General features: G+C 44.6%; 1 protein-coding gene and 1 long non-coding RNA gene across 2 annotated transcripts in view; both read left to right on the top strand.

Annotated features, from left to right (window-relative positions):
- Positions 1-8,058: 8,058 nt before the first annotated feature.
- On the top strand, positions 8,059-8,960 carry LOC137863821 (uncharacterized). The gene is made up of 2 exons (XR_011101169.1): positions 8,059-8,183; positions 8,288-8,960. It is a non-coding gene; the product is annotated as an uncharacterized lncRNA (long non-coding RNA).
- Positions 8,961-20,509: 11,549 nt separating this feature from the next.
- The window catches only part of STK26 (serine/threonine kinase 26), a 29,981-nt gene continuing 23,724 nt past the window's right edge, over positions 20,510-26,766 (top strand). Inside the window, exons 1-2 of the mRNA XM_068696788.1 lie at positions 20,510-20,797; positions 20,947-21,068. Coding sequence (XP_068552889.1) covers positions 21,027-21,068 — 42 coding nt within the window. The 5' untranslated portion in view covers positions 20,510-20,797; positions 20,947-21,026. The remainder of the gene's footprint in view (positions 20,798-20,946; positions 21,069-26,766) is intronic.

Consider the following 26,766-nt stretch of genomic DNA (forward strand, 5'->3'; position numbering starts at 1 on the left):
TATTTAACTTCACAGCTTATTCTTTAATTTTGAACAATCTGTTTTTTATTTCTACAATGTTTATGGCAATAATGGCCACTAATTTTAAACATTCCCCTCCGATAACCTTTCCCTATTTTAATACATCATGTTAAATACAAAACAAATGATGTTTTCTGCATTTGGAATGTCTATAAAGATTAAACACTTTGTGATATTTTTAATTAATTTCAATTAAGGTATGACATAATTAAATAACTTTAAAGTAATGAGTAGATGGACACTGAGTTGTACACCAAGGTGTTGTGGTGTTTAATAGGTAGAAAGAACTATTCACAGTTTGGGTATTTCCGTTCTCTGGAAAATCTTCAATAAATTTAGTTCTGAATTGGCACTTGAAATGTTCAGAATTTCCATTGGAAGGGAAATGTTGGTTTATTTTTCATTTAAAAAAAAAAAAAAAAATCAGTGTTGGAGGGATTTTCCCCTCGCCCCAAGAAAGAGGAGGAGGTAGGTGACTTGAAGCCCAGGTACGGTCAGGGTGCAGCATAAACCTCCCTCCTGCTCCCCCCAGCACTGTTTGGCAGCTGCTGAGTGCCTGAGCTCCAGGAACAGACACAGAGAGGCTGGTAAGAACAAGAGGTCTGTCAGGATTATTGAAGATTCATCATGGTGATTTCCAAATACTTTTGTTTTGCTCACTTGCTTTATGCTGAAACTATTCTATTGGAACAATCCCAAGCGGTTGTGCTGTCAGCTGTAGAAATGTAGCTTCTAGACAAAAATTAAAATCCAAATGCAAAACCAGATTAAGATCATTCTATTTGGACGAGTTTCCTACTAGCTACGTTGAATCATGGTGAAAAGTAAGTGACTGAAGATCACTTTGATGTAAATAAATCCACACTCTCACCACAGCAAAGCAATATCAGTTTGGGTGGGAGGGAAAGGGAGAGAAAAACTTTCTTTTGGGTCCGGAAATGGTGCCTCAGGTTTGCAGCGTGTGAGAGCTTGAAAGCCTGTTGATTACTTCTAGGTCTTTTCTCTTTCCTCCACTTACGTTGTTAGGCTAATGAATTAATTTCTCTTTGCTTGTAAACCTTGCATATTTATCATTAAAGTATCCCAACAACAGCTCTGATGTAGCTATTTCTAAGTAGTGCTCTTAAGGTAATAAGTCAGCAGTGGAAGTTGATCACTGCTGTCACTGCAGAGCTGTAAACCAGCCAGTGTATTCTAGTAATACTCCCTGCTCCTTGTTTTGCTTTTGCCAAAGTACTGAAATTATTTTGATGACTCTTGCACAAAGCATCTACAAAAAGACACTTTCCAGCCAAACAGTATTTCAAGTAATCATACGCTTAGCTTATTACATTGATGTTTTGCTTAACTTGCATTACATTCTAAACTGGTCTTGGCTAAAAGCATGAGACAGAAAGTGGACACAAAGAAGCTCATTAAACTCAGACAGTATCACTTTCTGGAACACAGACAGAGTGTAATAAGCTAAATTGAAAGTTAGGGGCAACTTGAACCCAGAGTTAAACTAATGTCTTGTATTAAAAGTAGTGCTGGCCCTACACCTTCTGTGATATGAAAACAACAAAACAAACACCTGAACATGTGCTTCATTCTAAAAAACCAACTAACTGATGTGTGCAATGGGCATCTTTTCCTATTGATCTAATCAAAGACCAATTAGATCACATGCTATCAGCTATAGCTGTCTTAGAGCTCATTGCCTGTATACAGAGCAATTCTGTAACGTATGAATTACAAAAAGCCAGTGCTTCCTTAAAGCACTTAAGTATGTCATTACCACCTCTCTCTGACCTGTTTTAATGAAGCAAGTTCAAACAAATACCATTGATTTTTGGCAATGGCAGTGGAAGCACTGAAATTAATTCGTATTTATCTATTTTGCCTGTTGGAACCTTTCTTACTCCTACACGTCAAAGCCTCTTAGCCTCACTAGTTTCCTTCCTTTACACAAAATGTCAGCGTAGAAACTTTGAAAATGCCAGCTAGGTACTTTTCTGAAAAGGTATGAAACTGTTCAGCCCTTCAAATGTCAAGGTGTCAGCTACAGGGAACATTATTCACGGTATAGCTATTTAGTTCTTAATTTACATCCTACCGTTTTCCGGGAGAATATTCAAATGTAGATAACCCTGACTACATTGGCAACTACTAAGGCAGAACCATTAGCTAACATTTTTCAAGAGCTGATTTTCATATAGCTATTCCAGTGTGCACAAGACTTTGACTTGTTTTCCTAGGGGGAATAAAAGGCAGAAAAGCTGGTAACACACCCATCTGCATGCTGGACTTAAGGGGCTGTGTTTAAGCTTAGCTTAGAGCAAAAAACCTGCATCCTTGGAAAAACTGGCTCATTTTTATTAGGTGTGTAATATGTGTGGGGTATTTTTTGTTTACAGGAGTTACGTAAAATTATATTGATAAACCATTTATTAAAGCTTAGGTAGGGCTAGAGGAGGTCTCAGGACAACACCTGCTGTATTCTTCTGTGCCAGAACTGAGCACTAATGGTGTCTGTTTGCCAAGCTTGTTTTATTTTGTTGTTGTTGTTGCTGTTGGTTGTTTTTATATATATATAAATAAAAATCTCATGAAGGAAGCTCCCAAATATTCTGTTCTACTGCTGTATTTGCCTTAATTAGAAAACTCCCTTAGTAACTGACCTAAATTAAATTTGCTGCAAACTAAGTTGATTTCTTGTTCTTTCTGCTATTGCCAGGGACCATGACTGTTCAGCAGCTGTTTTTGCACTCTGATATACTGCCTTGACTTCAGTCTCTATCTTCTGTTTTCTTTGAAAACAGCCCAAATCTTTCAAACTCATCTCCTAAATTATGTTTCTAAACATTTTGTCATTCTTACTGGTCTTCTCTATAGCTGTGTGTGTTGCTTTCTAAGCAAAACTGCATCATCCCCAGAACAGCAGAACACTTACCTTATTTGTCCATCAGTCCTTTCCCCAAGTATGTCCAGAATGAGTAGTTTTTCCTTCTTTTTGTGGCAATGAATTGTTATACAGTCAGTTTGTGGCTTTCTACAATTTTTGATCTTTTTAGCGATGCTGCTACCCTGTTAGTCACTTTTTTCTGCAAAATTGATTTCTTCTGCCTAAGAGGAATACTTTTAACAATTTTATTGAATTGCATTTTTGTCACTTATCTTTCTGTGCCATTTGGAAACTGTTGCAATCTTTTATACTCTAAGCGTGTCCCTGGACATCTTTCTAACCATTTCTCATTCAATATAATCCATGGAGTGCCATCTTTCACATGATTAAATTGTTTAAAATGCTGAAAAAAGCTGCTAACCTGGCAGATTCCTGTGAAATAGCAGCATTTGCTATCCTGCTGGGTGGTCAAGTACTCTTTAAGAGTTTTTTTGTTTTGTTTTGTTTTTAGCTAGCTGCTTGCCTATCTCAGTGATTAACTGTTGTATTTCTTCAAGTTGATCATAAGGATGTTGCCCCACATATTTGGGCTATCAAATATAGATATATATGTGTGTGTGTGTGTGTGTGTGTTTTGGCACAAACTGTTGTTAATGGCTCATAAACAAGGCAAAGAAGGAATATAAAATTGTTTACTTTGTTCCAGGATTTCTCTCGGGATAAGAGTTGGATAACTGGATGAATAATTGCTTGGAGGCTTCCTTTCTGAAAACAAATATAATGTTTGTTCCTCAGTTTTTAGAGACTTCTCCTGTTTGCTGCAGGCATTGCCAGGATTTCAGGTGGCCTCAGTATTTAGGTCATTCTGCACTCAGGGACTAATATAGCCCTGCCCATCTGAAGACATCCACTTTATCTCAGTGTTCTCCAGCCTGTTCATCTGGATGTATGTTTATTTGCTTGTTAAAGTTAATGCACTTTGATTATAGATAACAGTTTTTGCGAGGACTAAAACAAAAGGAAAATCAAATGCACCAAGATTCACTGCAGCCAGCTCATTCTGATCCTTCTCGTTGGGCCATAAGCCTGTATTTCATCTTCCTTTAGCTTTTTGGGGTATGCACAAGTTCTTTCCTTGTCTGCTTTGCCCTGTGTTAATCAGAATGCCTTTTAGCCCTGGGCTCTCATGCTGGCTGCTGCAGTACAGAGCGTGGTGAGGTGAAGGCTGGAGGGCAGAGGCAGGGAATGCTCAGAGGGAGCAAAGTGCATCAGATCTCCCTGAGATAGTGACCGCAAATTACAGCATACACAAAACAGGCTCTATTGCCAACTGCCTGCCAAGCCAGGCTTTTAGTTCTTGCTTTGCATCCTCGTTGCTCTACCAAATATGGTAGGAGGACAAGGTCTGGCAGCAGCACGCAGTGGCCCTGAGACTTAAACCAGGTCTCATACAGCTCTCCCCTGCTCCTGGTGCTCCCAAAGGTGTTTCAACATCTCTCCTGAATCACTCACTAGCTTATCTTCTTAACATGCCATGTATTTTTGCATGTTGGTCAATTGTAGATTTAAAAAAATATGTGGAAGTGGATGCAATGTGGATTTTTGCTCTGTTGTGTTCTAGAAGTAGAGCAAAAATGGGAAGCGTACTGTAAAAAAAAAAAAAAAAAAAAAAAAAAAAGCAGCCAGAGAGCTTAGGGCTCTGTTACTTTCCTATCAAGTAACTATGTAAATAACAGGAGATTTTTGACTTGCCAATGCCCAACTTGTGATGCTGATCTTTAAACGTTCTTATTTATAGCTGCCATCTTTTATTTTATCTGTATGTTGGGATGTTGTATAGCATCTTCTTAATGCACATGGGCTTGGTAGTTTTTTTGTTCCCTTTAAGCAAAGTCACCCCGAGTTGCTAACTTTTTACAATAAGTGTGTGACACATGCAGATTTATGGATGCCAATAATAGTGGAATTAGAGTGAATGTCACTCTCCCAGAGTGACTGAGGTATATCTTATGCAACCCAGAGCTGACTCAGCTGGTGTACAGCTTTTCTTCCTCTTGAGGAAATGTAACACCCTGTCAGGGGTTGGGAAATGTAATTTACTTTATTTTTTTAAGCAACTAGGAAGAGGAAGTATCTGAGAGCTTTGTGCCTAGTGCAGAGCAGTCCTCTGAGCTATTTTTCCTCCCACAGCCCCAAGGGGACACAACGCCGTCTGGTTCAGAGCAGAAGCATCCAAAGTGTCCCCAGCCATGGCAGCTGAGAAGTGGCCAAGGAGCCAGCACAGGCTGTGCTCCATGTGTCCCACGGCAGAGCACCCAGCCAGGGCAGGGGTGCTGGAGGCAGCCGGTCTCTGCTTGTGATTCTTCTGAGCATCTCCTGCCAGCACCCAGAGTGCTCTGCCCTGGGGCATGGCTGTTCCCAGCCTTTGGATTTTTCCTCCTGAGCATGTGTACAAAGGAGAAACTTTGCTCATGCAATGGGCATGAAGTGTCTTCCTGAATCATCTGGACTAGGACCATGATTCTTTATATTTAATTAATAGACATGGTAAAGCAAGGGTGTTTTCTAATAGTTTTGTAAGTGTGCTGCTGCTTATACTGTCCTTATACTACCTTTATCTCCTGACTTGTTAATTGTTTTTCTGCTTTTCTTCGTCTCTAGGTGATTGTTGTTTAACCCTGGCAGGCAGCTCAGTACCACACACGCAGTGCTCACTCACTTTCCATAGGTGGGATGGGGGAGAGAATTGGAAAGGTAAAAGTGTGAGAACTCATGTGTTGAGATAAAGCAGATTGCTAGATAAAGCAAAAGCTGCATGTGCAAGCAAAGCAAAACAAGGAATTCATCTGCCACTTCCTGTCAGCAGGCAGGTGTTCAGCCACTTCCAGGAAAGCAGAGCTCATTGCATGGTTTGTTGGGAAGGCAAATGCCATTACTCCAGATGTTCCCCTCACCCTCCACCTCCCTCTGTTATTGCTGAGTGTTACTCCACATGGTGTGGGACATCCCTTTGGTCAGCCTGGGTCACCTGTCCTGGATGTGTCCCCTCACAGCTCCTGGTGCACCCTCAGCCTCCCTGCTGGCAAAGCAGCACAAGGAGCTGAAAAGTTCTTGGCTCTGTGTGAGCACTGCTCTGCAACAGCTAAGATATTGGTGTCCTATCACCATTCTTTTCATCTAAAACACAGCATCATAAAAACCTCTACAAAGAAAGTTAACTCTATCCCAGCCAAAACCATGACAGTCAGATAAGCGAAATAAGTTTGCAAAAGCAGCATTTCCTTCAGCACACAGAGCTCATCGTACCAAGGATAGTCTTGTTAGCAGATTCTCATACAGAGGCTCCTGCCGCCCTTATAAATGAGTTGTGTGCGGCCTCTACAGGAACTGGCACACAATTGATGTTTTTATGCTGCTTAACTGTTACGTGAAGCCTCTGAGTGAGTGATACAGAAAGAATTAAGACGGAAGGTTGCCGTTGTGTTTAAGCTACAACTATACACTTTTCAGAGTATGTTTTGACTCCTGAGTAGCATGAGTAAAAACTCCCACTTTGCAAAGAGAGGGGGGAAAAAGAAAAAAAAAAAAAAAGCCTCTGTTTTAAAGGCTAAATCCAAATAACATGGTGCTTCTGGAGATGCACTATGCTAAACTTCTCAGAAACCAAGCTGACTGGTCTGGTTAGGACTGATATAAAACAGATACAGATGGGTCACACCATGCAATTTTTTTCCCCTCCTTTGGATTCTTTGCCTTTTTGGTGTAATCAAGTCAGTTCTTGGCTCTCCCTTAACAATAAGGAAGGTAAAAGCTTTCTAGTGGAATCTGTAGCCGTTTATCTCTGGGACACAGAGCTCTGGGAAAATGTCAAACACTGCAAGATTCATGTCAGGTTCTGGAGTTACTTTGCACCTCGTTTACAAATGTTCTGAGGCAATGCTCTTGCCAGCTGCAGCTTGAATATGTCTGTAGTTATTAATGCTGCAGGATAACTAGCTCCTAGTGAGAGCCTGGGCTCCTGTTACGTTTTCTTTTCTTAGCTTGAAGGGGGGTCAGGGAGAAAGGTGTCATGCTTTTCATGCCGAAGAGAGAGGCTGTGAGCACTGAACCAAATGAAGCCTTGATTCCTGCAGATTTGTGCCTTGTGCTTCTTGACAGCCACTTGGCAGGTAGTGGGGTACATGCTATCTCTCCTATCCTGGGATGCATTCGTGGGCTTCATCTATCTCCTGTCTTCACAAGCTTGTAGGAGTAAATCCATGGGTGGAGGAACCCTCCTGGTCCTTTAACGAAGTCAGGTGAAAGTGGACCAAAATCCAAAAGTGATGATGGAGAAGATGGAACCGTTCTACTCCCTCTGCACCTCTGAAAAGTCAGGTTTTCACAAGAAATGGGAATGTAAAATTTGAGGGCAGTCCAACATTTCATTGCAAGATGACTAATGAGCAGAGAGCGGCACGGCCGGCTTAGGGGGACAGAGCTGGCATCACCCACAAGGAGTTTGTCCCTTTCGTGCACAGTTCTGGGATGCTTCTGTGTGTTTGCTTGTCGAACCGATGTGCATCCCTGCTGCTGCAAACCCAGCAGCAGCAGCCCAGCACGGCTGCCGGCCGTGGCAGCGCGGCACTGCCCGCAGCCGGCGCTGGGGGGCAGGAGCCTCCCGCGAACGGGTCCCCAAGTGCTGCCTTGTCCCTTCCCAGCCTGTCGCCTCCAGCACGGGCTGTGCTGTGCTCCCGGCTCACCCGGTGCATGCCCAAGCCCCCCCCGTGCACGTCCAGGAGACCCAGTGCATGCCTAGCTGCCCCAAGCCCTGGCACCCCCCCCCCTTGCATGTTTATATCCCCCTAACATGCCCTGGCACCCCCCTGGCCTGCTTTGCCCCCCCCACACCCCAAACATGCCCTGGCAGCCCGCACACATCGCAGCTGGCCACGCTGCCAGGGCTGAGTGTGCGGGCGTGCTCAGGGGCATGCAGGTGTGCTCCAAGGTGTGCCCGTGTGCTCCAGGGCATGGACTAGGCTGGGGCTAGGTGAAGGTGAAATGGAGGGTGCACATCCCTCCTGCTGTTTGGGTAGACCAGGGACATGCCGCTGTGAGTAATTAACAGCTCTGATAACTTCCCAGAGCGCAGGGAAATTCTGCATGAGAATGCACCTGGTCTACACCTCGGGTGTGAGCTCATCCTGCTCCTTCCTCTTTTCTGCCCGTGTCCCAGCTTTGTGCAGCACCTGGTGAGACAGGAAATGGCTTTGGTGAAGGTGCAAAGCACGGGATAAGGGTGAGAGGGGGGCAGAGGGATGGATGGGGTGCTCACTGTGTGCAGCTGCTGGGAGCTGTTTACAAATCCACCTCCCAACTTTTTTTTTTTTTTTTTTTTTTTAGAAATTTGACTGCACTACCCAAGAGTTACCCAGTGTCGGCAGCAGGTCTCACATTTCCTTTTGCAGAGAGGGTTCCTGCAGCCGCCTTCCACCCTTATGCCCTGGCACCAGCCAGTCTCTGATACTTTAACAAAACTCATTTTCCCTGCTTTAAGTGAATCCATGCTTTCTAACAAGTGGGACTAAGCAACCTGTGACCTTTGGCCAGTCACTCTGGGAGGCTGTGGTTTGGTGATGTGCTGCATCCTGTTTCAGGGCTTCCAGTACCAGAATATGGGTGCTGCGGTCGCACACCACTCAGCACCGACCCAGCCTCCCCGCCACTGCACCTCTCTCTGCCCTCAGCGGGTGCCCCAACACCACAGGTGTCCCAGGGGACTGAGCTCAAACATGATTTCCTTCTCCCCAGCAATTGGTGCAGTTGTACAAACTGCCCCTGTTCTGGCCTTAATGGGAAAGCACCTGTGGTTGCTCAGCTAGAAAAGCCCAAATTAGTAAAGTACACTTGGGAAATACCTTAAGGGCAAAAGGCAGAATGGGGTGCCCAGGCCCTGTTCGAAAGCCTGAGATGACAGAGAACAGTGATATTTTATTAATAAGCCACTAATGACAGTCTCTTTGGCGTTTCCTTAAAATTTAATATGTTGGCTTTGCCTTGCCTTCTGCTCATGGAGCACTCTGATGTCAGCAGCCAGAAATCCTGCTAAACCGGCCGAACCTGCAAATGAATGAAAGTCAGTGTAATCTGCTGTCTTATCTCTCCTCCACCCCCAAATCTCATCCACTTCAGGCATCAGAGTAGAGCTAATTGACTATTGAGCTTCCTTTTCGTGCTCAGACACCTCAGGTGACTTGGCTATTTTCTCTCAATTTTGTTTCCTAAACAAATCAGCTTCAAAGGCGGTGCTGTGCAGGTGTCAGTGCTATGTGATAAATATCTCTGAAATAACTGGGGGAGAGGTCTGGCTTCACCAGGTGCTCACTGCCTCTTTGAGAGGCCTGTTTGTAGTTTTGCTGCCTCTCCCAGCTAACCACAGTGAGGATTGACACCTGGCAGGATTTTGGTTGCTGCTTGCCTTCTCTCCCTGCCTTTATTCCCCAAAGCAGAGGCAGGTAGGGACTTTTGAATGGAACAGGCTGGTGTGGAGTGTCCTGGGAAATAGGACCTTTGCAGGGACACAGAACCATTCCTCAGAGCAGCTTTTTTAATGGGCAGCTACCCATGGGAATGGTCCGCTGGTTGGGAACTGGTACAGAGGTGGGTGGGTTCCTGTTTTTCGCTGCCTGACTCTAACCCTCGTCCTCCTCCACCCTGTAGAGCACAGGGCCAGACATGCTGTGTTTTCCTTTCCCAGGCTGGAGGTACAGCAGAAATTTGGAGGGAGGTAGGGGATGCTGAACTCTTGCCCTGGCATCAACCATGCAAGAGGGGCAAGAGGGGTGCAGGCAGGGGGACCACCAGGACCAAGCATGAGGAGTCCTGGCATCCCAGTGAGCATATCTCTCTCTGATGTCACCTGCTGCTGCTAGCCACGTCTCATCTCTCTCTGTACCCCTCCACTGCAGAGGTTTTCACCAACTTGGCCCATCCCTGCAAGTTCTTGTTTCAGGGCATCCCTGCAAGTTCATGTTTCCACCCCTGCAAAGCACTATAAATTAAGAAATGGGCTCATTAAGACAGCATGGTCTTCCCTCCCATGCTGTCACACCACCAGCATGCCATTCAAAACCTGCTAGTTAGGTTGGTGTTTTCCAAGGGATAAGCCAGCCAGCAGCCACAATGCGCCCATCAGAGCAGCCATAAACCACTGAACTACAGCATGGGAAGATGTGTCAGAGAAGACATTTAGGCAGGTAAGGTGGCCAGGTTGGACCTACCTAATCCATGGGAGCATTAGACTAAGTGTCTCACTGTCTCTCAGGACTCAGTGCTGCCACCAGGCAGCTCTCAGGCTGCAGGAGGGCTGTGGCAAGCAGCTGAAGCATAAACTTCTGAGCAAGGACACCATGTTGGGCCAGGCTGGGTACGTGACTTATGCTTTCTGACCTTACAATTGCGGATCAGTGACCCATCTTCCCCTGGGGAGCTGGCAGGGGAGGAGAGAGCCTTGTAGGGTTTCCCCTCCATGGCAGCAGGATGTGGGGCAGGAAGGCCATTTGAGGGCATCTGCTCACCTTGCCTACCAGTACCTGTACCAGTCCTTCATTCCCAGGCAGCCCAAGTCAGAGCCATGGAAGCGTGCAGCAAGAGCATAAAACAGCAGTGACAGACCTGAGATGCTGCTCACTGGATGCTGCCATCTGGGCTAGTACCTCCTGCCACCATAACAATTATCTTGTTATTTATCCTGTCTCCAAAACTTGCTTTGTTTGTTTGTTTGTTTTGTTGTACATGCATATAGGGCCTTGGCCCTACTGTTCATTGTTTTGGCTTGTGCAAACCCTTTCAGGAGGCTGACTTGTTCCTCTTATCTGTGAGTTGATGTTTAACCAAGTTAAGCGTATTTTGCTATAATCTTTCTGTGTTAGCACTGTTGCCCTTGAGCCTTCCCTATTCTCCTCCCTCGAATTTTTCAGTCTGTCAGCATCTTCCTTGACTTGCCATGCCATTAACACACGCTTTTCAAGGTGATGCTGTGCTTCGTGTTCATCCTGTCTGGCTTGCACAAACTCCCAGATTATTGCTGGGCCTTCTGCTCACTCTGTGGTATGAACAGAAAGTGAAAAGCTCTGCGAGAGAAGGCTCCTATGCAGTTCTGTACATTTCCTATGTGATCATAAGTTGCCATTGAAACCACAGAATGACATAGTTTTCCTTTCCTTTGAGTTCAGAGAATAGAGAACAGATGCAGGAGAGGGTGAATGGAAAAAGAAGAGACGCCACGTTATGCTGTATGAAAGCAGTCAAACTGACACAACACAAAGCTGTAGCACATCATATTTTATTTTCTTATTTTAAATTTAAAAAAACAAACAAAAAAAAAAAAAACAACCCACAGTTCTGCAAGAGGACGTGGCTCTTAACCGTGTTTGTTTCCTCCCTGGGATTACAAAATCTGCTTCCAGGCCCCTCCACAACAGTCACAGCTACAAAGGTAAAGCTGTGCTCTGGTGGGCCATGCTCACAGCAAGAGAGCTGCCAGGGATTTGGCTCTATCTTGCAAAGGGAAGGTGAGCACACCTTTTCACTGTGTTGTTGTACATTTTTTTCTGCATGCAATAAATACAATTTTGGTACATAAAATCAGTAAGTGAAATAAGGTTAGTCACAGGACTTCCTGACAAAGCAGCTCATAAACAAGCTTTCCTCACTTCCCTCTTATGAAAGTTCAGCTCTCCTCTGCTGCACTGACTCCTTTGTTTCTCTCTTCTCCCACTTATCCCCTGACTCCCATTAGTATCTGAGTCAGTCTAGTAAACATTTCGCCCTGTGGCAGCCTCTCCAAACATAGCAGGAAGATCAGGCTCTGGAGTGCACTCTTGACACGTCTCCTGGGGATCCTTTCGTACTCACTGGTAGGTTATTCTGCTGTTGTTCCTCATTCACACATTGAGAAAGAGAGAACCAATGCCCCATGTATTCAGCAGCTTGTTAGCAGTGAATGGTAATAGGGTCTGCAAGGCTTCCTCTTCCCTTTCTCACTCATATCCTCCATGTACTTTAACCTTTGTAGTGGCAGTTTCCTGGACTGAATGTGCTGTTCAACATCTGCTTGTAGAAGAAGGTACTTATCTAAGTCTCACTATATTTACATTTTATTTAAAAGTGTGCCCCCTTTCATGGATGCAACACTGGTCAAACACTAGCACACACAGAGGATACATCAACCACCGTGTCCTTTATGGATGCAGTCTTCTACCACATAAGTCACACTGCCATTCTCATGCCATTTACAGTCTTACCAGTAGACTTGTTGGCCTTGATCCACGTATTTACGTCTGACTTCCTCGTCAGCACAAGGCATAAATGTACGTAGCAGTTGGACCAGATAGAGGAGAGCTTCCAAAGCAGCCGGGAAAGTGTACTTATGAGTCATCTGCTCTTGGTTGCTCCTAGTTGGCAGAAAAATAACTCCCTACGAACAGGGCTGTACTGGAAGTTTCCTTTCCTCGCAGCAGTCAGTCTACCTTTGAACCCACAAAGACCATATGACAATGTTGGTGCCTTGGCCTCATCCATTCACACATAGAGACCCTTGAATGGGGTTGTTTTACCTACAAGACTACCTGTAAAAGTCTGATTGCAGAACTGAGAGTTCTTAACACCATTGTCAGCCCGTTTTCACCCTCAACCAGTTGCTGCTGTACGGGCAGCTGGGCTGGTTTGCAGCATTGCTTGAGGCTTCACTTCCTGGAAACAAGAATTGTGAAGGCAGGAAAGTTTCCAGCTCACCCTACTTACATATTCAAATTGAGATGAAAAGCTAGCAGGAATTTCTGGTAGCCATGTTTCCTTTTTAGTTCTGTTATCTTTTCACTCTCTTTTGCTGTAAAATTAGCAAAACCCTGAACTGTCCTCACCCTTTCAGCTTCGTAGTGCCCTCTTCCCCCTCCTCCTCCCCCCCCCCCTTTCTGGCCTTGCTGAAGTCTTGAGCATCTCTTGATTTTCCCTACACGGGAGCCACCATCTGTGGTGTCTAACAACATGCCCAGAGCCGGGCACTTGCTGTTCTCATCAAGTGACAGCCCAACTGGGACACAGATGTTGAGCTTCGTTTCCCACAATCCAGTGGCTTTTGGACATTTTTCCAAGAGATTTGTTCCACTCTCTCCTCTTGCTCAAGTCCCCTTTTAAGAACCAACTCATCTTAGCATGTCTTTTATGCAAACAGCAATTTCCTTTTGAAGCTCTCAGTGAAGGCCATGTTTGTCACTTCAGAGCTCTGTGAGGAATTTGGCTAAATCAGACCAGAGACAAAAATCTCTCTGTTCCCTCTCCCAGGAAGGTATCGGGTTCCTTTGCTTAATGTGCATTTCTGCTCTGGGAAGGAGCTCAGTAACAGGGGTATTATCAGGTTGTTTCTTCAGATTGATTCCTGGCTCAAACACATCCAATAAACTTACTAAAAAGACTTGTTGCCAACATTACTAAGTTCCATCTAGAGGCTCAGGTGGGTCTCCATGAGCCAGGATGTGGTCTTACCCCTACTAGGCCATCATCATTAATAATAAAAGGTACTGAAGACAAATACAGCACTTGGGTCCACTGGCTGTGACAGTAATAGAGTCCCAACTGTTCAAGCTCACTGTGCCACTTGGGCTCAGCTTGCTGTTGTGTCACAGCCCTGCCTCTGCAGGGGTACAGGAATTCAAAGACAGCAACAAGGAGAATAGGGGTTTTGCATTTAATGTCCTGCTTTGGCCTTGCAGAAGCTGTAGGCAGAGACAAAAGCAATGGGTCTCTCCCACCCTGACTGCTCCCTGGGGAACTGCACGGTGCTGTTAACTGAGAGCCACCAAACGCTTATTGTGTGGGCTCCAGGGACAAGTGCTCTTCCACAGCCTCATCCCACTGCTTTTTTCCTCTTGCTACTTTGGGGCAGTGGAGAAGAAACTGGTCACAGATCAGGGTAATGAGCACATGCCCCAGCCCTGTCGAAGAAATCATGTTGCCGCAGTCTCTTCCTATCTGCCAGCGTCGCTGCAGGGGTGGTGAATTTCTAAGCTGTATTCCTCCAAGGGAACTGTGAAGTTATTTCTAGCTTTGACCCAAGTTTTTTCTTCTGAGCATCCCCATCTGCGCTCCCCACTGGGCTGTGACCACTCCGCCAGCCTGTTTTCAGCAGGTACTGATAGCTGTGATGTGCCAGGAGCCCTTGGAGGGCTGCCTGTGCATTTTGTGAGCCCTGTTGCCACGATACTGAACGCAGAGCAGATGTTTATTTCAACAGAGATGGCTTTGATTCCTTTTCAACTTTTCTTTTGAGCTGCCATCGTGTGTGAATAGTTCTTCCCAGGAGCCAAGCACTGTCAGGGCCCAACAGGCAGGCACTGTTGCTGCAGCCAGCACGGAGGGAAACGGGCTCGCAAGGCATGTGGCGGAGTGGTACAAAGCTAACTCATGGCCCTGGCAGATCTTTAAGCCTCTCAGGAGAGACAGGGAGACTGTTTGAAAATGGGTGTGCTTCTGTGTTCATGTCTGCTTGCACGCACGTGTGTGTGCATGTACATGTGCTTGCATGTCCTTGTGTTGATGCTAACAGTCTGGCAAGGCTAGGGAAAAGCAGTCTCCCACTACCAGCTACTGCTCCTAGAACTAAAGTTTTCTATTTTTTTCACCCCAGTTGCCATCATCAAATCATTGCAGCCTTGCTGTAGGCCTGGACCAGCATACCTGGGGCCTGAGCTGATGAGACCGTCCTCTTCTGGAGAGCAAGAGAAACCAAACACCAAAAAAGACCAAAGATGTGGTAGAAAAGGTGAGCAGATACATTTTTTTAGGACAATGCCAGGTGAGAATTACTGAGTAGAGGTACCAGTTCCCTTCCCTTCCCCTCCGTTCTCTTCCCTTTCCTTCCCTTCCCTAAAAAAAATCTTAATTTCACTTTTGTCTTTCTCCTTTGAACCATCCTGTCTTTCTCTTTTTTTCTCCATCTCACCCCTGAGCTCCCTGCCCAGGGCTATCAGCCCTTGTGGAGCAGCTGCTTTTTTAGTATAGGAATTCTACCAGACCCAGCTTCCTGTTGCCATTTCCTTATATAGAAATGTTTTTAATTCTATAAATATTGTATGTATTTTAGTAAATATCTATATATATGGCTGGACCAGCTATGCAAATACTCTGTGCTGATTGGGCCAGCATTTTGTTTGCCCACTGGCAGGGCCTCTCACTTCTTTCACCCCTTCCACTGTTGTGGCCAAACTATTTTTGGTATTCCAAGAGTGCAAGCTTTGCTGAAATTTTGTTTTCGTGCTAAGGTGAAGTTAGAGCAGGGAAGAGTTATTTAAAAGAATAAAATATATTTTCAGGTAGGGAGGATAATATATGAGAACATTCTTTTGAGAAGATCAATGTTCTGTGATGTTAAACTACTGAACTGGTTATAATTACATATATATGTATGAGCATATTGTTTGTTTTACAAATGGAAGTATAAGTAGAGTGTATTTGTAATGAAGAGGTCAGAAACACAATATTAACACTATCTCACTTCTGTTGCAACCTTGGAAGAACAGGACTATCCTACAGAAGACCGGCTTGTTCAAGTCAAATACTGTATTGAAATATGAAGTTCACCAGGACAAGGATCTTTTATGACAAAGGTGTAAAGCTTGTCCTTGAACCTGCAAACAGGCCATTCAATTTATCATAATCCTTAATCACGTAGTGACTCACCATTCACCACATAGGTACAATACACATTCACTGTTAGCTTAGTACCTGTGTAAAGAGAACTGGCTGATCTTTTTATAGTGTCAGGGAAAAACTCCCAGGAAAGGAACAGCAAAACTGTGCTACAGGCTCATTTAGTACCATGGGTACCACGTCTATTTGTGCTGTTAGCAAGTAGCTTTGCCTTGATTGCAAGATTGTTCCTTTCATTTCAGCTGTGTACTCTATGGCCCAATGCTAACCCTCCAGGTTGAAAGTTCAACACAGGAACAGGCAGATTATGCCAGAATGGGAGTCTGTCTACCAGGGTAGCTCATCTCTGACTGGAGCCAGTAGCAGTGATTTAGGGAAGCGCGTGAGAACAGCGTAAGGATGGGTAATGCTTGCACATGCCTGCAGGGATTTGCAGCTCACATACTTCCTCAACCAGAGGTGCTAGTTTTATAAATAGTATTTCCCAATGTTTTTTTCTTCCATTAAATTGTCCAGTCACTTTTGGCCCGTAGCGATGAGTTCCCCAGTTTAACTATTACCTCTGCAAAACAGTATCTACTTTTGTTTGTTTTAAACTTGGCACCTGCTTGTTTGATTTAATGATCGTTAGTCTTTGCATTGAAGGAGATGGTGAACAAGCATCCCTCACCCACCTTTTCCATCCTAATCATTTACATCAGCCTGATTATTTTCCTTAAAACAGCAGGAAGTGACAATTAACAAATAGTTCAGACATTTCTAAGAAGATTGCAGGCAGATGTATCATTTTTGCCCTGTTAAGAAAAAGAATAAATCCCATTGCTTTTGAGGGAGGATGTGGAATGCGGTATAGCAATCATCTTTGTGTTGAGGATGTGCCATTGTTGTCTCCAGGATAAAGCACACAATTTGGCCATATTACATGAAAAATTCCATTTCTGAACACTTAGTTGACACTGGCAGACTTTGGCAGCTGAATTCTCTAAATAATTCATTTGTGATGAAGAAGCTCTATGCACCTGCTGATCAGGGGAACCCAGAGCTGGAGAAGGCTTTTGACAGCTGGTTGTCCTGGTGGCATTGAGCTGCTATCACCATGCTGGGAACAAGGGGAACCTGTACTTTATGTCCTGGCACTCACCTATGTGCATGCAGACAGCAGGAGGCTAGAAGCTACCATGACATGTCAGAGAGGAAACAAAGAAGGGAAGAGGCTGCAGGAGCTGAAGAATGAGGGGAGACAGGGAGGTTGGATACAGGGTATGGAAAGTAAAGTCCTGGGCAGAAGTGGATGTACTATGGTACTGTTTCTAGACCAGTGGCAAGGTTTTGTCATTTTAAATGATTGACTAGTTGTAGAAATATCACAGTTGTAATATGGGATTGATGAGAGCTACATCTGTCTTTTACACAAGTGAGTACCCGCAATTTCCAGCAGCAGTGCTGGAAATTCTGCAGCTGCTGAATAACTTGCCTCTAAGACAAAGTGACTCCTAGTGCCCATGAATCAGAAAATGATATACGTCGAAGAATGGAGAAATTATACCCTTCCAAAAACATTTGCATACTTCCTTTAACATCTCTGGTGTTCTCATTAATAAAATAAATATGCAGCCCATTTTTACCATCTTAGTCAACTTTTAAGCTCTGAAACATCTTTGGCAGGTGTTTCAAATGTAAAAACATGAAAGGCATTGGACTTTACAAGTTTTTGATGCGGTCTTCCACTTCTACTTGACGACCCTTTAGATATACTGCTTGTATTATAAGAACAGTGTATGGAAGAAAACTGTGGAGTGGCCTCTAAGTTCATCACATGGGATGACCCTCATGAGCCCAGGACAGTACTGCACTGGCCAGCTGAACTTTGCAAAGGCACTAAGGAGTTTTAAATACCCAGATCCACTGCTTATGTGTAGAAACCAGGCATTCCATTTCCTAGACAGACATGCAAGTCTGATGGGGTCTTTGCTAATAGTGAGTTTGCATCAGCTCTACTGGAATGAGATCAGACATTCACTCCCTTCCTCATCCCAGAAAATCACTGGGAGGAGTCCCTGGAGTCCACAGCTCTAAAATACAGTATTTTTCTACTTACCAGTGTAATGACACTTTATGTTTGGAAGCTTGAGAGAAATCCCAACTGTTTGTGGTGAGTCTAAACTAGCTAACATGGTACAGGCACTTGCAAAGAGCCTAGTGTTTTTACTATCTCCCTGCAGTCTTCTGGTGTAAAAATAACTGTATTTTCACACCAGTAACATCAAAATAGTACCTAAATGCACAAAACAGTAGAAGGTCTGAATTGGGTCACATTGCTACTGTGAGGCCCTGAGAGATGTCCTATGTGAATTATAGACATATTTTAAGTCTTGGAAAACGGCAGCAACAGGTATTTATTTACAGAGCAGGCTGGGAAGGGGCAGGGAAGGCCTTTCATACAGCAGTATCAGCAACTGACCATCTGACTTTCTTAATGAACAAATTAGATCTTGCTAATTACAGAGTGGCATACAATATTACAACCCTTTTCTTAGATGTTATGGTGCCAGCCTACCTTACTTCACAGCCTGGCTTGATGATTCAGTCATTACGTGACTGACTGATTACTTAAGATTCCCTGACAGATTTTCTTTCCTGGCTTTGCTAACCGTATCATCCCAGGGCTTTCTGAGCAAATGTGGCATAAACAAGTGCTGCCTTTTTGCAGAACGTTTTGCTTATGTTCTTGTCACTGCAGTCCTCCCAGACAGTCTGCCACCGGTGGGTTTTAACTACAGATACAGTTATTGGGGAGAAAACATTGTACCGTGCATATCAATGGTCTTCTTCATACTCTATTAAATATTTTTTTAGTCCTGGTCATTTTATATTCAGTTGTGTGCAAGCCAAAAATGCATAAAAGGCCAAAAGTCTCAGTGTATGGTCCCAAATAGGGAAGCACGGATTGGAACCAGAACTCTCTCTGATATAAAGTAAACAGGTACCATCAAGAGAGAGAATATAAAATCCAGGCAAGGCTGAGATAACTAGTCAGCAGGATTATAGGGAGAAAAATCAAGGTAACTAATAGATTGAAAAAGACAAGCTGAGCCTCAGAGTCAGAGGAGGAACAGAGGGAACCAAAATGGTAATGCATTAGCAGCTGAAACAAAAACCCTCCAATGTCCTTTGTCAGGATTTTTTCAGAAATTCTGTTCTACTGGTCATTAAAATGTAAGATGAGAAGTGATTTAAGTATGTCTGAGTAGAATGAACCAGGCAGGATTCAGAGGTTCCACGAGTGGATATTCATTCATTTATTCACTGAGCCACTGTATACAATTAAGAAAGCTTTTTATTAATAGAAAGCCCTTTTTCTTCTCCAATTTTATTAAATAAAAATATTTTTGCCTTTACGTTTACAACACAAACTTTCAGAAAATACATACCTTAGTTATTCCACCCATTAAACTGACCTCTTTACAGGCTCTTAGGTAACTTAGATGTATAACTGTCACTTAGAAACCTTTTACTGCTATATATTTTAAAAAGGCGCAGAATAATCTAAATATTTTAATAACAGTAAAGACTTAACAAAATGGCAAGTCAGAAAATAAAGTAATTCCAGCATGAGCCACAAGTCTGTCCTTAACTAACATCAGTGTGAGTTGTTTTCTGATTCAAACCACAGTGAGTTAAGGATGGAAAGACTGCCTAACGTTGAAATTCTTGGCTTTAGCCTTCTTTAGCAAAACCTCACCTTAAACAGAGGTGTTTTGTGCTCCTTGCCACAGTGCAACATTTCTCCGTGTCGTAACGGAGAGAGACTGCCTCCAGTCACATCCTTTCTGAAGAGAACCACCCTTTGAACAGGGTAGGTCCAGCATGGGCAACAATCCTAAGTCTCCAGTTTACTTTACACTTTCTCAGTTTTCAGACCCATAGATCTGTGAATTTGAGTAAAGTCCTCAAGAACCCCTGAGGATATTTGTAGTTGAACATGAGTATGACGGCCCCCATGTGATTTCTATATTCTTGCTCAGAGGGTAAGGATGGCATAAAGGATGTCATTTTTAGCTTCACTTGAGTAACTGGCAAAACTTTAATGTATAGGAATGTGAATCATGCAACACAAATTGGTGACTCACACATGAATGAGAAAAATGTCGCCTTAAAACACTGTAATTTTCCTCTCCAGGACCTTGCAGAATCCAGGGTAGCCGACCCCACAGTGGAAGATGGTGATGAGAGGTAGAAGTGGTCATTGGGATGGTCCTGTAGCAGCTTGGGCCAGGCTGGCAGAGGGCTGGCCTTGGTGGGAAATCCTTCTGCTGACACAAAACCCACCCCAAACTGTACGCTGCACCTCCACAGCATATTGGGCTTGTCCACACTACCTTTAGAGAGGCTGGCTGCCAGGAGTGCCCCCGAGACAAGAAGATGCCACCTCTGTGTGTCACAAAAGCCAAAACCCCATAAAATGTCCACTGGGTTACTTAACACCAGCGTGTCTCTGGGGCACGGCAGCCCGAGGTACGGGTGCTGTGGCTGTGTTTGTGGGTACGGGGTGCAGCGACTGTTTGCCCAGAGGTACAGACGCTGTTTGGTAGGACAGGGCCCGGCGACACCGTGCCTGCAGGGGACATGGCCGTGTGACAGAGTGCTTGAGGGGGACAGGGCACTGTGACAGCGTGCTTGAGGGGGACAGGACACCGTGACAGCGCCTGAGGGGTCCAGCCCGGTGTGACAGCGTGTCCAGGAGCCCAGGGCACTGCGACAGAGCCCGAGGGGGCTCAGATCGCGGCGGGACGTCGCGGGCGGCCTCGCTGGTGTGACAGCAGGGCTGAGGGGCCCCGCCGAAGCCCGGCCGCCACTCCCTGCCCGCCCGGCCCGGGGCGGGGGCAGCTGACGCCGGGGCCCTGTGCGGCGGCGGCTCCGCCCCGCGAGGCCGGAGCTGAGACGGAAGAAGCCGCCGCCGCCGCACAGCAGCCGCCACCTCCTCCTCCTCCTCCTGCTGCCGGAGCCCGACATGGCGCTCTGAGCCCAGCCCCGAGAGCCGCCACCCCGGGGGGGCTCCGAGCAGCCGCCCCCGCGCCGGCAGCGGGAAACGGGGCATGGGCAGGGCCGCTGCGAGGAGCCCGGCAGGCATGGCAGGAGAGCGGCGCTAGGGTCCGCGTCCCGCCCGCCCGCCTCGCAGCTCGGCCCCAGCCCCGCGGCCGCGAGGTGAGTCGGCAGCGGGCGGGCGGGGGCGCCGGGCGGGCAGGGCGGGCCGCGCGGGGAGGGAAGGAAAGGAACGGAAAGGAAAGGAGAGGAGAGGAGAGGAGGGAGCACGGCCCGCGCTGAAGCCGCTCCCCGCCGCTTTGTCCTTCCAGGCCCCGCCGCCGTCGCCGCCCAGGAGCAGGGAGGCCGAGAGAAGGGAGCAGCCGGCGGCGCCCGGCCGCCGCAGCCCGCCATGGCCCACTCGCCCGTGGCGGTGCAAGTGCCCGGCATGCAGGTGAGCTCCGCGCCGAGCCGGCCCCAAAATGGAGGCGCCGGGCCCCGGGCTCGGCCCCGGCTCCGGAAGCGGCGCTCGCGGCCCCGCCGGGCGGAGGCCGCCGCTGGGGCGCCGGGTGCGGGGGGACCGCGGGTGGGCGAAGCGGAGCGGGGAGGCTGCGCTCGGCCCGGGGAGGAGCGGGGGGGGAAGGCTGGGCCGCAGCCCCGGCCCCTGGGAGGGGGTGCCGCGAGGTAACGGGAGGCCGGGTGGTGGTGGAGGGGGGGGGTGCTTGCGGCAGCCGGCCCCTGGCGGGGAAGGGTTTCTCTCCCCCTCCCCGCTTTGTTCAGGCATCCAGGAGCATTTAAGGGCTTTTAAAAGTGATTAAGGACGAAACGAAGCTGCTCGCAGGGTGTGTGGGTGCGCGGTAAGTGGCACACCGGCCTCGCTGGCGGGCGTCCCTCCTGCAGGACTTCCCCACCGACGTGCACTTGGCGCTGGGCCTGTAGTGCGGTCTCAGAGGACCTTGCGCGCAGTGGAAAAGTGAGGGCCGGGGTTCGTGCAGTGCAGCAGCCACCTTGCTGTCGGGAGCCGTCGTCTGTCAGGAGCTTGCACCTCTCTCTGTGGCTGGGAATGAGACTTTGTGTCGTTTACACGTTTGTGGCACTTGCTTAAAAAACAAATGAGCTAGCATGTAACTGATTTTTTTTTCCTAGGAAGGTAGGAATACCTCTGACCCTTCATTCTTACTCTACTGGATGATCTGGTCAGAGATCTTTATCAAGCAAAGAGAAGCTAAGCTCATTTCAGCATTAGCTTTTGCTTGTCAAAGGCTGGCAGCCCTGTCAGCGTTTTCAGCTTTCTCTCAACTTGTTAGGATAGTCATGCCTGTATAATAGCCAAGTTTTTTTTTTTTTTTAATCTGTTGTTCCAGTAACACAGAAGCCTTTCTGATACATCTCTATATATGTGAGATGTACAGTTAATAATTCAGGAGGTTTCAGAACAGATATTTAAAACTTCTTTTGGTCAAGTCTCTTCTGTGTTTTTTTTAAGAACGTGTAACACTTTTAAGAAAGTGTAGAATTGAGGTATAAAGAGTATTTATGTATTAATTTATGTCGGTTACAATATTAAGGTTTGCTTTATTTTTTTTTATTTCAAATAGCTTGCAGGCCTTTTAAAATCAGTTAAACTTTGGTCATCCACTGACTTTTTGTTTATATAAAAGGACATAAACTGCGTTCAGCCTCCCTGTTCTATTGATATGTCAAGGTTACTGTTGGGTTGGTACATCCTCAACAATGGAAAGCTAAAGAAACTTTGTGATAAAGATTTATGAGCTTTAGCCTGAGCTTCTTTATTTATATCCTCTGCTATTGTTAGTGTTTTCATATTTGGGAGACTTGTATTTCAAAATCCAAGTTTGTCAATTCTTTATTTTCATATTTGCTTAATGTATTGCTGTCCAATTTCCCATAGCTGCTCTGTCATCACAAAAGGACCTTGAAATTATTTAAGGTCCTGTCTTCCATTGTTAAACAAATAAACTTTATGTAATACTGTACTTAGTTCCACGAGTGTTTTTAGCTTAACCCAAGTTTCTTAACCTGTATCTGTAGGTTTAAAGCAAAACCTTTTTTTAATAGTTAGGTATATACAGCTGCATAGAACTAAGAAATCTTTATCAAGGTGACTTTTTAAAGTGAAAACTATTACACATATTCTGATAGTCTTAATGTAAAAAAGGGATAGGCTTTGGTGCTCTGTGCTCTGTGTGCTGTTCTTTAAGAAGAGTTTATTGAAGGGAAAAAAAAAAGCTCAGGAAGAAGGTGGTAGTCTGGAGTACAAGGACTTCTTTTTTTTTCCTTTTTAACTTATTTGAACTATTTGGTCAGGATCATCTGAGGGATTATAAAAGCATCCCTGCTTCTGCTCAACATTAAAATAAATGCGTGGTGACTGAAGAAGGAATAAACAGGTTCATCTGTGATGGAAGAAGATCTAATAGTTGCCTTAAAATTAGCACTGTGTGAAAGTGCATGTGATGTCAAACCCCTTATTTTGTAGTCTGTGTTGAGGGAAATAATTTATTGAATATAACAGATGGAAACTGAATTTGCCAGAGAATGTGTTACAGTTGGGAACCCTTCGATTTTATGGTAATCCTATGATTTACATCCTGTTTCATTATTTAAAAAACAAAACAAAACTCAGACTGGTGATAAACTGTCAGACTCTTCTTTTTGGAGTTCTACAGAAACTCTTTTGACTGTTTTAAGATCTTTCATCTAATAAAGTGTCAGACTCCCTTTAAAAAATAAAAATAAATCCAAACATAGGAAATTACTGAAGGTCACATAGGGTTATTCGGTGGAGTCTGACTTGGAGTGCCATGACAACAGTGGAAGACCCAGAGGTAGTATTATATGTTGCCCTTATGAGTAGTTGCAGAATCATTTGTTTATATAGTGGTGGCATTCCGTTTATCCTGTCTTGTGTCCCTAACAAAACCAAATATTATACCTAACAATTCATGCCTGTGCAAACAACTTCCTAAAGATGTTTTCCTCCCCCCCTCAGTTTTTTTTGGAAAGGCTCCATTTGGACCACTTATAGCTGGGTTAAGTTAACATCATACCAAACTTCTAAGACTGTTTAATATAGTCGAAGTACTTAGTGAATGTACAAAATGAGTGCTTTGAAGCTGAGTGTGATACTCCAGGTTATGGCATTTTATACAGAATGCAAGATTAAAAGGAAAAATAGAAGGTTGATGGATCTATGTGAGCACTACTAATGTGCCCTGATTACATGAGGTACGCTTTGTTATGAAAGTCAAGTTGGAGTTTTTATTCAGTGATGCCGTTGTAAGTTGGTTCCTCATTAGAAAGAGATAAAATACTCAAAACATTTTTTAGGCTGAAATACTTTGAAATCTCATAGCGAAGTGAGCATCTTGTTGACTGGCAGTATCTTGGAGGAATCCAATAGAACTGATACAGAGCATTTTTGGATGTGGAATGTAAGACAGACGAGATATTAGAGCTGAGCCTACCTGTGGATTTCTACCAACCTGGGTATTATACTGAAAATGACGGTGTTGCTGGAGTGAGGGTGTTGGACCCCTTATTGGTACCCATACACTTCAGTATTTCTCCTTTCCAGCTGGCAAGATGCATAGTTCAAAGGATTATGTTTGTTTCAAGTGATCAGAAAGTTTAAAGTCAGTCACTTCAGATTGATGCATCTTCTGATGAACTTATGTTATTGACAGCATCTTATACATTACTTGAAAACTTCCAGCCTCTCTTGTAAGCTTACAAATAAGTGAGAGTTAATCTTTCTAAGGTGGAGAGTGAGGAAAATTTGCTATTAGCATCCTGAATTTCCAAACTCGTTTGTAGACTTCAACGATGGAACTTCACTCAAGTAATACATTCTTGTTGTTACAGTTTTTTTGTTTTTTTTTTTTTTTTAATGTATAAATGTTTCCTATTCTAACTTGTTTGCAAAATAAGTCTGAAATACTCATTCATTAACTCATGGAATTGTTGATTCTTTGCTCTCTTCTTCCTGTCAATATGCATGTCTCTGGAACTTGCACTGGGGCTTTGTTATCTCTGTATCTATGCTGTGCTATTCTTCTAAACACTTTTTTTTCCTTTTTTTTCCTAATGGCTTTATCTCCTGATGCTGCATGGCAGTAGCCTTCAGGGTAGCCAGCAACGTTATTTAGACCTGATCTGCTTTCCTTGGCATCCAGATGATCTTGCAATAAGGAACCTACCTTCCTCTAAAAGCAGAGCAGCTAGAAACATGTGACCTGTCAGCCAGTGTACTCTGATTCATAGTTGAAGGATTGCTTGATTAAATGCAAACTCAGATGTACAGGTGAGCTTTGCTCTCTGTGCTGCCAGTGAACAGACTGTCTGTAAGGTGCTGCTCGCTCAACAGCCTGAGCTTGGCAGCTGGAGATTCTATCCCTACGGGATGCTCAGAGGCAGATCAGTTAACATCCAGTTGTTGGATGGATATAGAAAGATGACAGGAGTAGTAGTGTTCGGATTTGGAAGTGGTAGACTTCATAGACTGAGAGAGGAGAAAAAAAATACATTTTTTCTTAAATTGGTGCATTTGTAGAAACAGGCTCTTTATGCGCAGTGCCTAAAGATGAGCACTGGAGGTGTGTCAGATTGCTAGCAAACCTTTGTTATTATGGTTATAAGGGTGAGACTTATGCTTAAAGCAAGCAATTTGTTACAGTCGGGTACTTACATGTTTAGAGGGGTATGCATTAGAGGAACTTAAACCTTTGAAAAAGTGTCCATTCAAGGATCTGTTAATATATTGCTGTCCACAGATCTGAGTTGGCCCCCAGATAATTCCACAGTGAGTTTGAAAAGGCTTTATTTTCACTTAGAAATGTGACTTACCTAGAGAGAAGTGGGAAGTCTAGCGCGTGCAGGTCACCAGAAAACTTAACACAGTGCCTAGAAAACTGGCATTCCTTGTGATTGATCTAGAATGGACTCTGATAAATACCTTGGTCCTATTTCAGTTCTTTGATTTGTGCTTTGACCCACAGTGCAGTCAGACTGCAGGAAGATAGTATTTATGACTTGTGGAGAGCGTGCCTCTTTGCTACTTGTAGTAGATTCACATAAAAGTATTTGTGGAATTCAGCACTGCAGTTGTTCTTTTCCTGGTTGTACTTGGTGTACAAGCTGCACTGAATGTAACAGTCTGCTAACTCCAGTCAGGCTTCATTAGCTGGGCTTGGTCCTTCTGTCTCGTGCACTGTGATAAGTTATTCTGACGACAAAGAAAAGTAGGGCTCAGTCATACTTGTACTGTTGTAGTGTTACCAAAGGAGGATAGAGTGAGCTTTGGAAAGTGTTTGCTGCATGGAAGTTATATTAGGTATAACCAACTGGAATTCAGCAGATGCTTTTATCAGTCAGGAGAAAAAAATCCACAGCAGTCTTTTCCTTTTTTTTTTTTTTTTTGTGCGGATTTTACAGTTTTATACACTTGTTAAGTGCACTGACCTGGAATTCAGCAAATCTGCTGAAGCTGCAGAGAACGCATAAAACAAACTCAACTCTTCTCACCTTAATTGCTTTGCTCTTCTGTACCATCTGATGCTATCAGTTTTGAGCACAGGATAATTTAACTTAAATATATATATATAATTATTATTTTATTCTATAGTGGTTATTCTATTGAATTTAACATTGAAAAAAGTCACATGGGCTGTTTTTTTAAACTCCAACATCTTACTGTTACAGTTTTACAAGTCCTGATGAAAGGTTGTTTTTTCTTCCTTTTCTCAAGAAGGAGAAAATATATTAGTAGCTCAGTGCTGTATTGCATTTTGTTTAAAACAATAAGTCTCATTTAGATGTTTATTTTGAGGGGAGGATTCTTCCTTTATATCATAAAATGTCCCGAGTTGGAAGGGACCAATAAAGATCGAGTCCCAACTTCTGGCTCCACACGGGACCACTGCAAAACCAAACCCGGTGTCTGAGAGTGTTGTCCAAATGCTCCTTGAACTTTGGCAGGCTCAGGGCCATGCCCACTTCCCCAGGGAATGCCCGACCACCCTCTCTGTGAAGATGCATGGTTACTTCATGGCATTGAGAGTATATGGCTACTTGTGCCACTGCAGTAGTGTTTGTAATGTGAGACCTGTGAAACATCTTAGTAAAGATGGGCA

Source organism: Anas acuta, chromosome 13 (genome assembly GCF_963932015.1).
Source record: "Anas acuta chromosome 13, bAnaAcu1.1, whole genome shotgun sequence".
Taxonomy (NCBI): Eukaryota; Metazoa; Chordata; class Aves; order Anseriformes; family Anatidae; genus Anas; species Anas acuta.